The 12,491-nt window shown below is 35.2% G+C and overlaps 3 protein-coding genes across 3 annotated transcripts; 1 reads left to right on the top strand and 2 right to left on the bottom strand.

Annotated features, from left to right (window-relative positions):
* Positions 1-1,628: 1,628 nt before the first annotated feature.
* On the bottom strand, positions 1,629-4,706 carry LOC133325513 (uncharacterized protein DDB_G0284459). The gene is made up of 2 exons (XM_061534257.1): positions 3,015-4,706; positions 1,629-2,911 (listed from the first exon to the last, which is right to left on the bottom strand). The coding sequence occupies exons 1-2, from the start codon at positions 4,698-4,700 to the stop codon at positions 1,634-1,636; spliced, it is 2,964 nt and encodes a 987-aa protein (XP_061390241.1). The 5' UTR covers positions 4,701-4,706; the 3' UTR covers positions 1,629-1,633.
* Positions 4,707-6,999: 2,293 nt separating this feature from the next.
* LOC133325512 (stAR-related lipid transfer protein 7, mitochondrial) lies at positions 7,000-8,286 on the top strand. Its single transcript, XM_061534256.1, has one exon. The coding sequence runs from the start codon at positions 7,000-7,002 to the stop codon at positions 8,284-8,286; it is 1,287 nt and encodes a 428-aa protein (XP_061390240.1).
* A 1,528-nt stretch (positions 8,287-9,814) lies between these two features.
* LOC133325520 (ran GTPase-activating protein) lies at positions 9,815-11,990 on the bottom strand. The gene is made up of 4 exons (XM_061534264.1): positions 11,871-11,990; positions 10,927-11,810; positions 10,207-10,665; positions 9,815-10,145 (listed from the first exon to the last, which is right to left on the bottom strand). The coding sequence occupies exons 1-4, from the start codon at positions 11,977-11,979 to the stop codon at positions 9,816-9,818; spliced, it is 1,782 nt and encodes a 593-aa protein (XP_061390248.1). The 5' UTR covers positions 11,980-11,990; the 3' UTR covers position 9,815.
* Positions 11,991-12,491: the final 501 nt, after the last annotated feature.

Below are 12,491 nucleotides of genomic sequence, written 5' to 3'. Positions count from 1 at the left end.
GATTTTTTAAAAACATTTTTTTCAAGGCGTAGATTTTTTAAAAAATATATTTTTCAAGGCGTAGATTTTTTTAAAAAAATATATTTTTCAAGGCGTAGATTTTTTAAAAAAATATATTTTTCAAGGCGAAGATTTTTTTTAAAAAAACATATTTTTCAAGTCGTAGATTTTTTTAAAATAATATATTTTTCAAGGCGTAGATTTTTTAAAAAAATGTATTTTTCAAGGCGTAGATTTTTTAAAAAAATATATTTTTCAAGGCGTAGATTTTTTAAAAAAATATATTTTTCAAGGCGTAGATTTTTTAAAAAAATATATTTTTCAAGGCGTAGATTTTTTTAAAAAATATATTTTTCAAGGCGTAGATTTTTTAAAAAAATATATTTTTCAAGGCGTAGATTTTTTTAAAAAATATATTTTTCAAGGCGTAGATTTTTTAAAAAAATATATTTTTCAAGGCGTAGATTTTTTAAAAAAACATATTTTTCAAGGCGAAGATTTTTTAAAAAAATATATTTTTCAAGGCGTGTCCTCCGCACAAACAATGCCTTTGACGGTATAGTTTTGTAATGAATATTTCTTCCAAGCTAAATTATTTTTCATCTTATTTACAATGAAGAACAATTGCCTTTATCGATGTATAGATCCCTACAATCGATAAAACAGTTGCCATTATTGACAGGCAAGAATAGCGGTTAAAATTTGTTTGTGCGTGTCCTCCGTGGTCGTGTGATATTTTTATTTTTTAACAATGAAAGCGTTTAAAAATATTATATATTTAGAATATTTTTTGTGGAATTTTGAATCATTACAAATTAATCAATGTTTTTTTGAGTTTCAAAGCAAATAAAATATTTAACGGTGTTTGTGTTCACCGTGCTAAACAAGTTGTATACCCTTAGCATATAAAGAGTGTGTGTGTATGCGATTGTAAATGAGCAAGAATGATCAAAATCAAATAAGAAAAGATAGTGAACAGTACTTGTGATGCTGTAATGCTATAGTACTAATGTCGTTGAAAAACAAAACCTCCAAAAGTATTCAAGAGACTGCGGAGACAACACAGTAAGTTATTGAAGTATTTTTTTTTTAATTAAAATTTATTCAATTTTCAAAGACGTGGATTTAAAATATAATTTTTTGTTGGATCTTATAAGGCCTGGATTTTTAACTAATTTTTTATTGCGTCCTTACAAGGCGTAGATTTTTAAAATAAAAAAACTTTTTGCATTTTTTGAAACAACAATATTGTTTTATTTATTTTTTTGTAATAAATACTACAAACGACATATATGAAAATGGTATTATATATATTTATGCAATATGTATGTTTAGCGATTTTTTATGTATTTTTTTATATTAGAGATGTCTGAGTAATAGTTAACAAATTTTGCTTAAGCATAGCAAATGAAAAAAAAAATAGAAATATATATTTTAAAAAAATATTTCATATTAAGAAGTAATAACAAAATTCTCCCGGACTTAGAAAATACCCCCGAGCTGGGGGTAACAAAAAAAAGAAAAAAAAATATTCATTTTTTTGTATATTTTTTTTTCATTCCAGAATGTAACCACATTCATGAATGTTTTAAGCTTTTTCTTCTTGCTGATTTCAAATAGATTTGTTTTTTTCTTAGCTCATCACAGATAAAATGCACTGCACAATATTATCGGGTATATTTAAGGGTTCATCACACAAATCCCCGGTATTCTTGTCCACCATAAATATCTCATTTAACACTTTGTCGGGATCATCGGGATCTAGGGTGGAGACAAGTACCAATGAACCTTCGGCCAGTTCGGTGAGTATACGTTGTATGTCCTGTTCGTTTAGTTCACGATCGGAGGTAAATGAACAATTGGTATCTTGGGAGGTTAGATCGGGTGGTGTTGCCACCATGGATCTGTGATGAGGTGATGCTTGAGATGCTAGATAATGCTGGGGGCGTGGTGATTGTGGTACAGACCCGGTCCTTGGGAGACACTGTGCTGCTTGTATGTGTGCTGGTGCTGGTGGCGGAGGAGAAGGCGATGGTGTGGGTTGATTTACAATTGGCGCCGGCGGTTCATCATAGCTTTGTGGCTGCTGTGGTGGCGACTGCCGTCGTCTTGGTGACTCCAACGTTGTAAATGAACCATCATCCAAATTAACAAATGTCCTACCCTCATATGGTGCATCAATCTCCATTGGTTCATTGCAATAATTATCATCGATAACTAAAAATCTGGAATTCGGCGATGACGAATCGGGAGATTCGGTTATTGGCAGTGATAGAGATTTGGATTTTCTGGGCGGCGTATCATTGTTACTGGCCCTCGATGCCTCACTAATATCATAAACATCCTCATTCAGATCGGAATGTAATAAAAGATCGACATCTTTTTCGATTTGTTCGGCGGCATCTTCATCCTCGTGACAATATTCGGTTTTTGTCGGATATAAAGGCATTTGTAGGGGTTCGTTTTTAACATTTTCAACTTTGATGGCCGATGATGATAGGGGAGAGGAATCATCATGATCTGATGCTGGCTGTTGTCCATCATCATCATTCGGCTGAGGCACAGCTAATTTTTCTTTTTTAATATTTGGCACACGCCGTCGCCTTCGTCGTACCTTATCACCTTCGGTTTTTATTGGATCTTCGGCAGTTGTGGAAGATGATGTTGCAGTTGTTGGCTCATTATTCGAAATCGTTTGACTTCCATTAATATTTTGTGGTGGTGGTGGTGCTGGTCCTGCTGCTGGTGTTGCCTCGGCAACTGGTGTCGTTGCAATATTATTTTGTTGTTGTTTAGTTTCGGGTTTTTCTTTACGGATTCTTGGCTTTTTGGCAACTTGCTGATGGTTTTCATTTTGGTAAAGATTGTCTGCGTTTAGGCTGCGATCTGCATGACTTCGGGCATTTTTTCGCTAAAAGAAAAAACAAAAAAAAAAAAAAATAATTTTAAAATTCCAAAAAAATTATTTTAAAAATCTATTCCTTATGGGTAGCTAGAAAAAAATATTTTCTTACCTTTTTCACCACCTTGGTAGCCGACTCTTTAAGCTGCCGCAATCGTTCCGCCTCCTCTTCACGTTGTTTTTCTTCCTCCTCAATTTGTTGCTTCAGCTCTTCAACATCGAAATTTTTCGGATATAACAAAGCCTTATTTATCAAAGCGCCATTTATGCGTTCCTCCTTTTTGAATTTCAATTTCAAGTCACGTCTTGTACGATTCGGAAAGAGAGGTACCATAAGGGAAAAATCCGTACCCACCGTTTGTAGGCAACGATAGAATTTCACCGTTTCCGAAGATGGCCAATCGCGGGTACGTTTCTGCCGCGAATAGAACCCATTCATGCCGGTGTTTTCATCCAAATATATTAACGACGAATTGGCGAGGACTTTACGGGCTTCCTGTTCGGCCGTTGTTTCAATTACCAAAGACTTGTCGTCCAATATTAGCTCACCATTTGAATTCAGTTTAAGCTGAGGCACTGGCATGGCTTCTTCTTTATCGGCATTCGACTTCGATTTGTCATTATCATTTTCCGTTTTCATATCATCTTCGGAGGTGGATGCCGGATTTTTATCTCCATTTTCTAGTTTGATATTTGGATTGGGTTTTTGTTCCATGGGATTTGTGGTTGGATTGTAAAAAATCAAATCGGACATTTTCAATGCCGACTTATCGGGTACACCATTGGAAAAACGTGCCTCAAATTCACGTTTTAAATTCAGTTTGTGTTCATCGGTCCTCCGGCTTTTGTGTGTGCTGCTGACATTGGAATCTGAGAATACCGAACAGCCAGATTCGGTGCGCACCCGAGACATGCTGACACCATTTGGTAAATACTTGTGCGGAGTATGATGGTAATGATGCGATGAACTGGAATTCGAATGTGTACTCATGGAACCGGACATGTGTCGTTCACGTCTGGGGGTGGTGGAACCCACTTCACCACCACTACCTCCGCTACTGGTGGATTCTTCAGTGTATGGTGATGGCGAGGAGCCCACAAAACTATTACGTCGTTGCCCAAATATGGGTGTTGCCTTAATACGTTGTCTAGATTGTTGGCTTCTCGATGGAGACATGGGGAAATCATTGGGGGACTTTTGCTGCCCGTCCATTTGTTGGGCATTTTCCTCAATGTCGGAATAGAAAACATCATCGCTGCCATTATTATTAGAAATATGGCTGGTGGAACGTTGATATTCCAACTTCTTGGGCGGACATTTGAATGTGCTGTTATCATCAGAGGGTGTTTTGTTGGCATTTCCAGTTTTCTTCGGACTATTTATAGAATCATCAGAGATATTTGCTTGAGTTTTATCATTGTTCACACCAACACCACCCCTAGCAAAAGCAGCAGCATTGTTGTTTTTATTATTACTATCATCACCATCACTTGCAGTCGTGTCATTTGCATTGATTATTGAGTCAGCGGAATTAACCTCTTTTTCTGCAATCTGCTGATTTTCTTCTTGTTCTTGACGGCCAACCTCATTACTGTTTTCCGTATTCTCATTTGCATTTTGAGGCAATTCTTGTTCCTTTTCCTTGGTTAACTTGACCTCCTCAGACGTTGTTGTGGCATTTGCTGGTTGCTGCTGCTGGCTTTCAGCAGAATTTTTCACATCGGCAACTTTAGGCTTACGCTTTGAATTCAAGGCGATATTAGCCTGTACTTTTATTCGCGGTCTTCTCATAGCCATCTTGATGGTTTGGGAATTCGCCCAATTTCAAGTTTTCATTGATTTAAATTGGAATTATTTAATTTCGGTTCAAAATCACGCAATATGGTATTTTTAATTTTTAATTAAAATTATTTTTTTGTATAAATCTCCTTTTTTAACTATTTCAAAACACGTTTGTTCTTCTTTTCTCTATTAAAAAAATTCTTTGGCGCCAAGTCCCTTAAAAATGATTGCCAAAAATGTCAACAATTTATTCCAATTGTCAATTGCCTTTCTCGCCGACGCCAAAGTTCATTTAAATGAACGCAATGGTATTGAACAGCTGTTAAATTGTCATAAGATCGATGTATTCCAATTGTCAATTGCCTTTCTCACTGGCGCCAAAGTTTATTTAAATGAATGCATAGAATTTGAACAATGAGGGAACAGCTGTTATATTGTCATAAGATTGATGTAAAGACGTTTGTTTAATTGCTTTGTCATCTTATTTAATTTATTTCTCCTCATTTATTTTATAATATAGTTTATTTGATGCCAAATCCCCTTAGAAAGAATACAAAAAATTTCGTTAGTGAGAAAATAGCACATTGAAATCTAATTGGAATTCTCCCCTCTCTCTCACTTTCGCTAAATTGGTGCGATGTTTTCAATGGTGGGCAAAATTTCTCTTAAAAATGTTTAAGTGAAAATAAAAACAAGAATTATTCTGCGGAATTCAATTAATTTAATATTTTTAAAACATAAATAATATCCCAGGAAGTTCAAAAAATAAATTCATTAAAAAAATTGCGGAAAATTTTCCATTAAGGTTTATTTTTGTTTTAACATCAAAAAATGTTAAGAGAACGCATCAACGCTGGTGTGCAAGTCTGCCCAACTATGGATATTTTTGCAAAGTGATTTATTTTATTTTATTTTTTAATTTATTTATTACTCACATTTATGTCCCTTCCATATGTCCATTTATGTCGCTTGAAAAGAGCTTTAAAAATATAAAATTGCCTATTTTTAATTTTGTAACAAGCGTACTTTTTGTTCACAAAAGGTACAGACATAAACGTCTTAAACAAAAATTTTTTTTTATTATTCGTGAATACAAAAATTATAACATATATTATTTACGCATATACAAGGTTAAATATTGATTTTTTTCTTCCTGATATTATTATGATTTATTAATTTAAAGTAGAATTTTAGGTACCTTTTCGTACTTTTTTGTTCCTACCTGTGTTTGTTTTCCAACACAATTCACAATTTACCACTGAGAGGGAGAGAATTTTGCCCACCATTGGTGTGATATTTAAAATAAATAAAAATATAAAAATACGCTTTTTTCAGTTTTTGCCATTTCTCTCTCTCTCTCGCAATAGAATTGTCTCCGAAGTTACAAAGTTGCCGCAAGTTCATTTTAATGAAAACAAAGCGGTTTGAACAAAGTCATAAGAAGTTCTGGTGACTTTTTATTTTATTGTTGTGTCATCTATTTTTAATTGATTTTTTTGTTATTTATTATTGATATATACATATATTTCGTTATTTATTAAAAAATAACTGTCAATGGAAATGTATTAGTACGAAATCAATCTCAATAGAATACTCTTTGCTGCTACAAAGACGCCAAAGTTCATTTAAGTGAACACTAAGTGATTTGAACATGTAAGAAGACAGCCGTTATGTTAGAGAATGTGACTACTCATTGTTTCCCACTCCTCTCTCTTTATCCCGTTTGAGTCCCTGTGTTGCTGCTCTAGTGTCAAATATTTCTGGAATTTGACATTAACGGTAAAAATAAAGAAGTAAATATGGCTACATATGGTTTTTTCTTCGAAATTTATCAATGCGAACACGCCTAGAGCCAGAATATGGCAACATCATGTGTGTGTGTGTGCAAAACATTGTTGTTTACATTCCAATATGACATTGTTTTGCATTTGACACATTTGTGTCTCTGGCTTTTAGTGCACATGTACTACTACGCCAACGATTCGAAAAACAACAAATTTATAGTTTTGTTTATAAAAAAATTTAAAAAAATTGTTGCTGGCAACGGGCCAAGGGATATACAACTTGAATAAAAAAATAAACGAATTTTAACTGTGTAAAGTTAAGTTGACAATTGGAAAGAGCAAAACAAAGCCGGTACGTTTTTCGAGAACAAATTCATCGCCAGGGCATACAATGTTGTGTGTGGTGACACGATTATGCAAGCAATAAAAATAGCATAAAACGCAAACATTTTCAAATGTAATAAAAATTGAGAAAGAATAATAGAAAAGTTGCTGGAATTGTGAAGTGAGAAAAGTCCCCAAGCCCCATCATGGTGTTCAGCCGCATTGTGTCCAATATCAAACATAGCTCAAATGCTGCATTAAAATCATGGTGCTATCAATGCGAAAGTATATTGGCCCAACGTTCACGTCGATTACAACAATTGTTTACATTCTATCATCGGGTCTATGGGCCGCAGGGCCTTAAATTGCTGATACGCTCCTATCATCGACAGCTGCCACAATTTAAGGGCAAAAATCTGGTACTAAGTGCTGTGGGGGCATTGGGCCTGTCCGCAAATGGGGTGCCGACGTTCGATTGGTCCAATGAACGTTTAAGTTTACTGAATTTCGAGGCGTGTCAGGGTGACATCGAATTTATTAATACCTTGCCGCAGAATAAACTTTGTGATTTGTGCAAGGAATATAAAATGAAATATTGTTATTGTCTGGTGGGCAATAAGAAGTGTCCACCAGCAGGAGCAGCAGCAGCTGATGGAGGCAACACAAAGGGAAATTGCCGGAAAACATTTCATCAGTTCTACAAGGATGCTGTAGGAAGCAATGGTTCCTCCGAAATGGGCACAGCCTTAATACAAAAAGCCGATGATCAGCCATGGGAACCTTACATGAGTAAAGATCAATTTTCCATATGGCGGCGGGAGGAGCGTTCCGCCATGTATTCCTATAAGGTCTATGCCCGTTTCAATGACATCTCGGCAGCTGATTTAATGCATGTTCAAGTGGATTTAGATTATCGCAAGGAATGGGATAACACAGCTGTGGCCTTACATTTGATAGAAGAAGATCCCGTACCGGGGACCAATTCCCACCTAATATATTGGGAAATGCAATGGCCCCGCCTTTTTAGCAATCGTGATTATGTCTATTGTCGTCGTTTTGTATGCGATGACAAGCGTAAAGTTATGATGGTGGCCAATCGCGGGACCACCCATCCCAATTATCCTCAATATGGTGATAAGGTACGCGTCACCGATTATTGGAGTTTTATGGTCATTAAACCATATCGCAGTTTTCAAGAACCGGGTGTTCACTATGTGCTGACCTATTATGATGATCCGGGTCTGCCAATACCGCAGAGTGTCAAGGCCTGGGTGACACAAAAACAAATGCCCGATGTTCTGCATAATATGTATCATGCTACGAAAAATTATTCCTATCGCAAGGCTCTGGCCATGAAGGATGTTTTCAATAATTTCACTTCGATTAATGATGCTGACTATGCTGCAAATCAATCGAGAAATAGTTGGTTTAAGAAAATCCTCCGACAACGGAAACATCATCAGCAGGAAAGTCTTAAGGAAAAGGAGAAGTAGGAAGGGGAAGAAAAAAATCAAAATTTTTTGTTAAAAAAACGATGAATTAGAAAAAAAGAGAATATTCAAAATATTGGTCTCTAGATTTGGAAAGTTTGAAACTTTTTTGGAAACGATTTTTTTTGTCTCCCAAAATCAAATACAGAATTTTTCCCTTGAAGGGAAAGGAAAAAATATTTTCTAAAAAATTCTCTTTTTCCTGCTCCTCCTCCACCACGTTGTTAAACCAAAGGAAAGCATTGTAGGAATTAATGACAAATTATGGTTCTTCTTGGTTCTCCATGGTAGTGGTAAAAATATGATTTTTAACCATTTTTTTTTATAAATTTTTTTTTTTTTTGTTAAAGTCTCTCTCTCTCTCTCTCTCTATGCGTTCCGTGCAATAAAAAACTGCATTTTTTCATAATTGAATTGATATTTTATGCATTTTTAAAAAAACTACTAAAAATTAGGAATTATAGTTTGTCTATCCTAAATACAATTGGTCTTAGGCAATGATTTTAAAAAATTTCTTTCTTTCTTTCTTTTTTTCGTTGAAATTTTTTGATCTCATACGATTCGAACGAAATTAAAACAAAAAATAAAATATCGAATGGAGAATTTAAGATTGTTAAAAAATATATATACTTATATCTAGTAGATATGATGAAGCTCGATGTATGTAAAACATAATTAGAAATGCTAATGCGAAGAAAAAAAAAACAACTAAATAAATAAAATCGATTTTTGTTGAAATTTGAACAAAATAAAAAAAATGTATTTTTTTAATTGGGGTGATTGAGGGTATGATAATTTTTGAATAAAATATTTTTTTTTAAATCCACGCATGTCAAGGACCCTAAGTGAGGGCTGGGGGCCTCAATAGGTATCGAGAGGCCCCAATAGTCATCCCTTTTAGGAAATTTTCTCACTAAGACTTGCAAGGGAAATCGGGAAAATCCGTTAGGCGAAAGTCTCTTATTCGGCACAAAGTGTGTATATTCTGAAAGTACTTCCCGAGACCTTTCAAATAAAAGTACTTCTCGAGACCTTTAGAATGGTGTGGGACTCCATACTGCATCCATTTCAGGATCCCACTGTCACTGAGACTTGCATGGGAAATCGGGAAAATCCGTTAGACGAAAGTCTCTTTTTCGGCATGAAGTGTATATATTCTGAAAGTACATTTCGGGACCTTTCAACTGATGTGGGTCTCCATACCGCAAGAAAAAATTATTTTAAAAATCCACGCCAATGTTGATTTCGGAAATTAAAGAACCAATTTTTAACTGCCAGCAATTGTTGATATTTATTGCTAATATTTTTTTGTTGTTGTTTCATTTTTTTACAAATAAATAAATTATACCAAAAAAAATTACAAATATGATGGTAGATAGAAAAGTAGAAAAAAAAACAAATCACTACACAAATGTGAATTAGAATGAAGATTTCTTTATGAGAAGTTTCAATAACAAAAATAGCCAACACGCATATATATTGGGGGTGGGAATGTTCTCTTGTATACCCAAATTGTATTCACATGCATACATTTAAACATCCAATTGTTCCAAGAAAACTTTAAATGTATTCTTCATGTGTTCACTGGCCAATGGTTTCTTATAGAGGGTCTCACGCAGGGCATAACGGCATGATTTTAAATTATACGCCGATTGGAATTTCATTTCACTGCGCAGCAGACCCAATTGTTGTAGCAGATAATTTAATACACGACGTTCTTGTTTGGTTTTGACGGCATAATCAACACATTCCTTGTATAGAGACATGGCCAAGTCCAGGGCTACCGAGGAGGATTGAGCCAAATGGGCACATTTCAATGTGGTAAAGATGAGCACAAGCAAATAATTGTCATCGGTAAATTGCTAAGGGTAAAAAACAAAAATAATCACAAATCGTAATCAAAAAATAAATAAAAATCCTTACCTCAATAACACTTTTGAAAGCCTGCAATTTATCACTTTCCACCAATGAGTCAAACATTTGCAAGGAACATGGTTTTTGGCTTAAGCAGAATGATTCGGCCGTAGACGAACCCACGGTGGTGGTATTTTCAGCAAATGTGACACTCTTATTGGACATAAACGATTCATTGGCATTTAACATTTTCGAGGTAAACGCCTGTGTGGTAGTATAGGCTGTCTCCTCTGCAGCATTTTCACCATAATCATCTTCATCGGCCTCTTCGGTTGTGTCATTTTGATGTTCATCATAAATTTCATCTTCTTCATCGATTTCCTCATCCACCGTTTCATCGTCTTCATCCTCATCATCGTCTTCATCTTCTTCACCCTCCGATTGATCTTCTTCCATTTCTTCAAGGGCATCAGGATTATGGGTTTGTTCCATAGCCTCTTTAATACGCAAACGACCCTCGTAACCGAACTAAAAAATATTAAAAAAAAAATTGTATTGAAACAAAATATTTTGGCTCCAATGCCACTTCTAAGTTGCTTAAAAATAAATTTTTTTAAATACACGCCTTCAGGGACTGTCCATAAAAATTTTATTTTAAAATTCACAAGTCTTGTAGCTTTTAAAAAATATTATAATAATATAATTTTTATTATTTTATTATTTAAATGCACTTTCCCAAGGCACATTAAAAAAAAGTATTTAAAAAATCTGAAATTTGTTTCCACTCACCTGATTACCATCCAAATTAAGTCTCTGTAAATTCGGCTTATTTTCCATGGCAGTTGCCAACACCAAACCACCATCAGGACCAATTTCATTGAAGCCCAAATCAACAACTTCCAATTCTCGATGATTCTCTTGCAAAGCTTCAGCAAAATGGTAAGCACCATTTGTCTTCAACAGGCAATCACCAAAATTTATCTCCTTTAAATGCGGTGTATAACTGAAGGCATCAGCCAAATGTTGGGCACCCTTACTGGTCACGGTGTTATCATTCAAATTCAATATTCTCAAATTAGGATTTTGTTTGAAACCCTCTGCCAAAGCGGCAATACCATCATGATATATCGAATTCTGAGGCATTGCAATTTCTTCCAGCGTCTTAACAGTAGAAAATATTTTAGCTATTGCCTTGGCACCATCATTCTCCAAACGATTACGACCAGTAATGAAAACTTTCAATTTCAATGGTGTTCCCGCCGCTGTACTTGTGCGATGACAATCCAGCAAAGCCTTTGATAACATTTGTCCACCACCAATACCCAAACCACAATTATTTAAACGCAGTTCTTGCAAGCTATAACAAACTTTGGAACGCAAAAGATCTTCCAAGCCGACCATGCCATTAGGGCCCAAAGCATTATCGCTAAGATCGAGTACAGTTAATTGGGCTTGAGCCACCATCAAACCATTGCCCAGAGATTTCAAGGCTTGTGGAATTTCTGATTTTAAACGTCTTGTAAACATGTTTTTCCACAAAGCTTTGCGGAACTCCGGATGCTTTTCCAAGGCCTTGCCAATAGCAGCCGCGGCGTCAACACCCAAGGTGTTACCATCTAACTTCAGGTAGTGTACCACTTTTTGTGTTTCTAAGGCTTTGACCACATCCTTGACTGTAATAAAAATTCATTTTAAATAACTAATTAAATTTAAATACCAAATTGCACTCTTACCATCTTCCGCAGTGTCCCATGTCAATTGTTTATCCTCAAAAGTCACACCTTCCTCCTTTACTTCCTGCAATTCTTTAGCAAAATTGCCAAATGAAAATGTACTCGACATTTTGTTGTTTTATTTGTAATTCTATAATAGTTTTTAAATCGAAAAATTGCGAAATTCTTGTTTTTGCAAACGCTTGTCTCCTCAAGCTTGCTTGCTTTTGTTTGGCTATATAGCAAATTAACCTCAAAAATGCCGCCAGTTGTTGCAGCTGTCCAATATGTCAACCGGCATTTCAAAAGTCTTCTTCTTATTGCGCGTATGTGATACAGCAATGCAATACCAAGTGATAGCACATTGTAAAGGCAAGGCATGGGGGAATGATAACAACGAGAGAGAAATTGACATTAGGAAGTTAATACGAGATTGTATTTATGTTAAGGGTAAATACCGCACAAAATTAATTAATTAAAAAATGTGATATTCTTTTTCTACAAATGCTTGACCGGGGCTTGTTTGTTTTTTTGTTTTCCTGCATCCCAAATTAATCTTAAAAATGCCGCCAGTTATTGCAGCTGTTCAATATGTCAAACGGCATGTCTTCTTGTTGCGTATGTGTGAAATGACAATGTTGT

This window comes from Musca vetustissima, unplaced genomic scaffold (assembly GCF_032173495.1).
Source record: "Musca vetustissima isolate MV318-11 ecotype Yass unplaced genomic scaffold, APGP_CSIRO_Mvet_v1 utg10917, whole genome shotgun sequence".
Classification (NCBI taxonomy): Eukaryota; Metazoa; Arthropoda; class Insecta; order Diptera; family Muscidae; genus Musca; species Musca vetustissima.
This window is presented reverse-complemented; position numbering and strand designations above follow the sequence as displayed.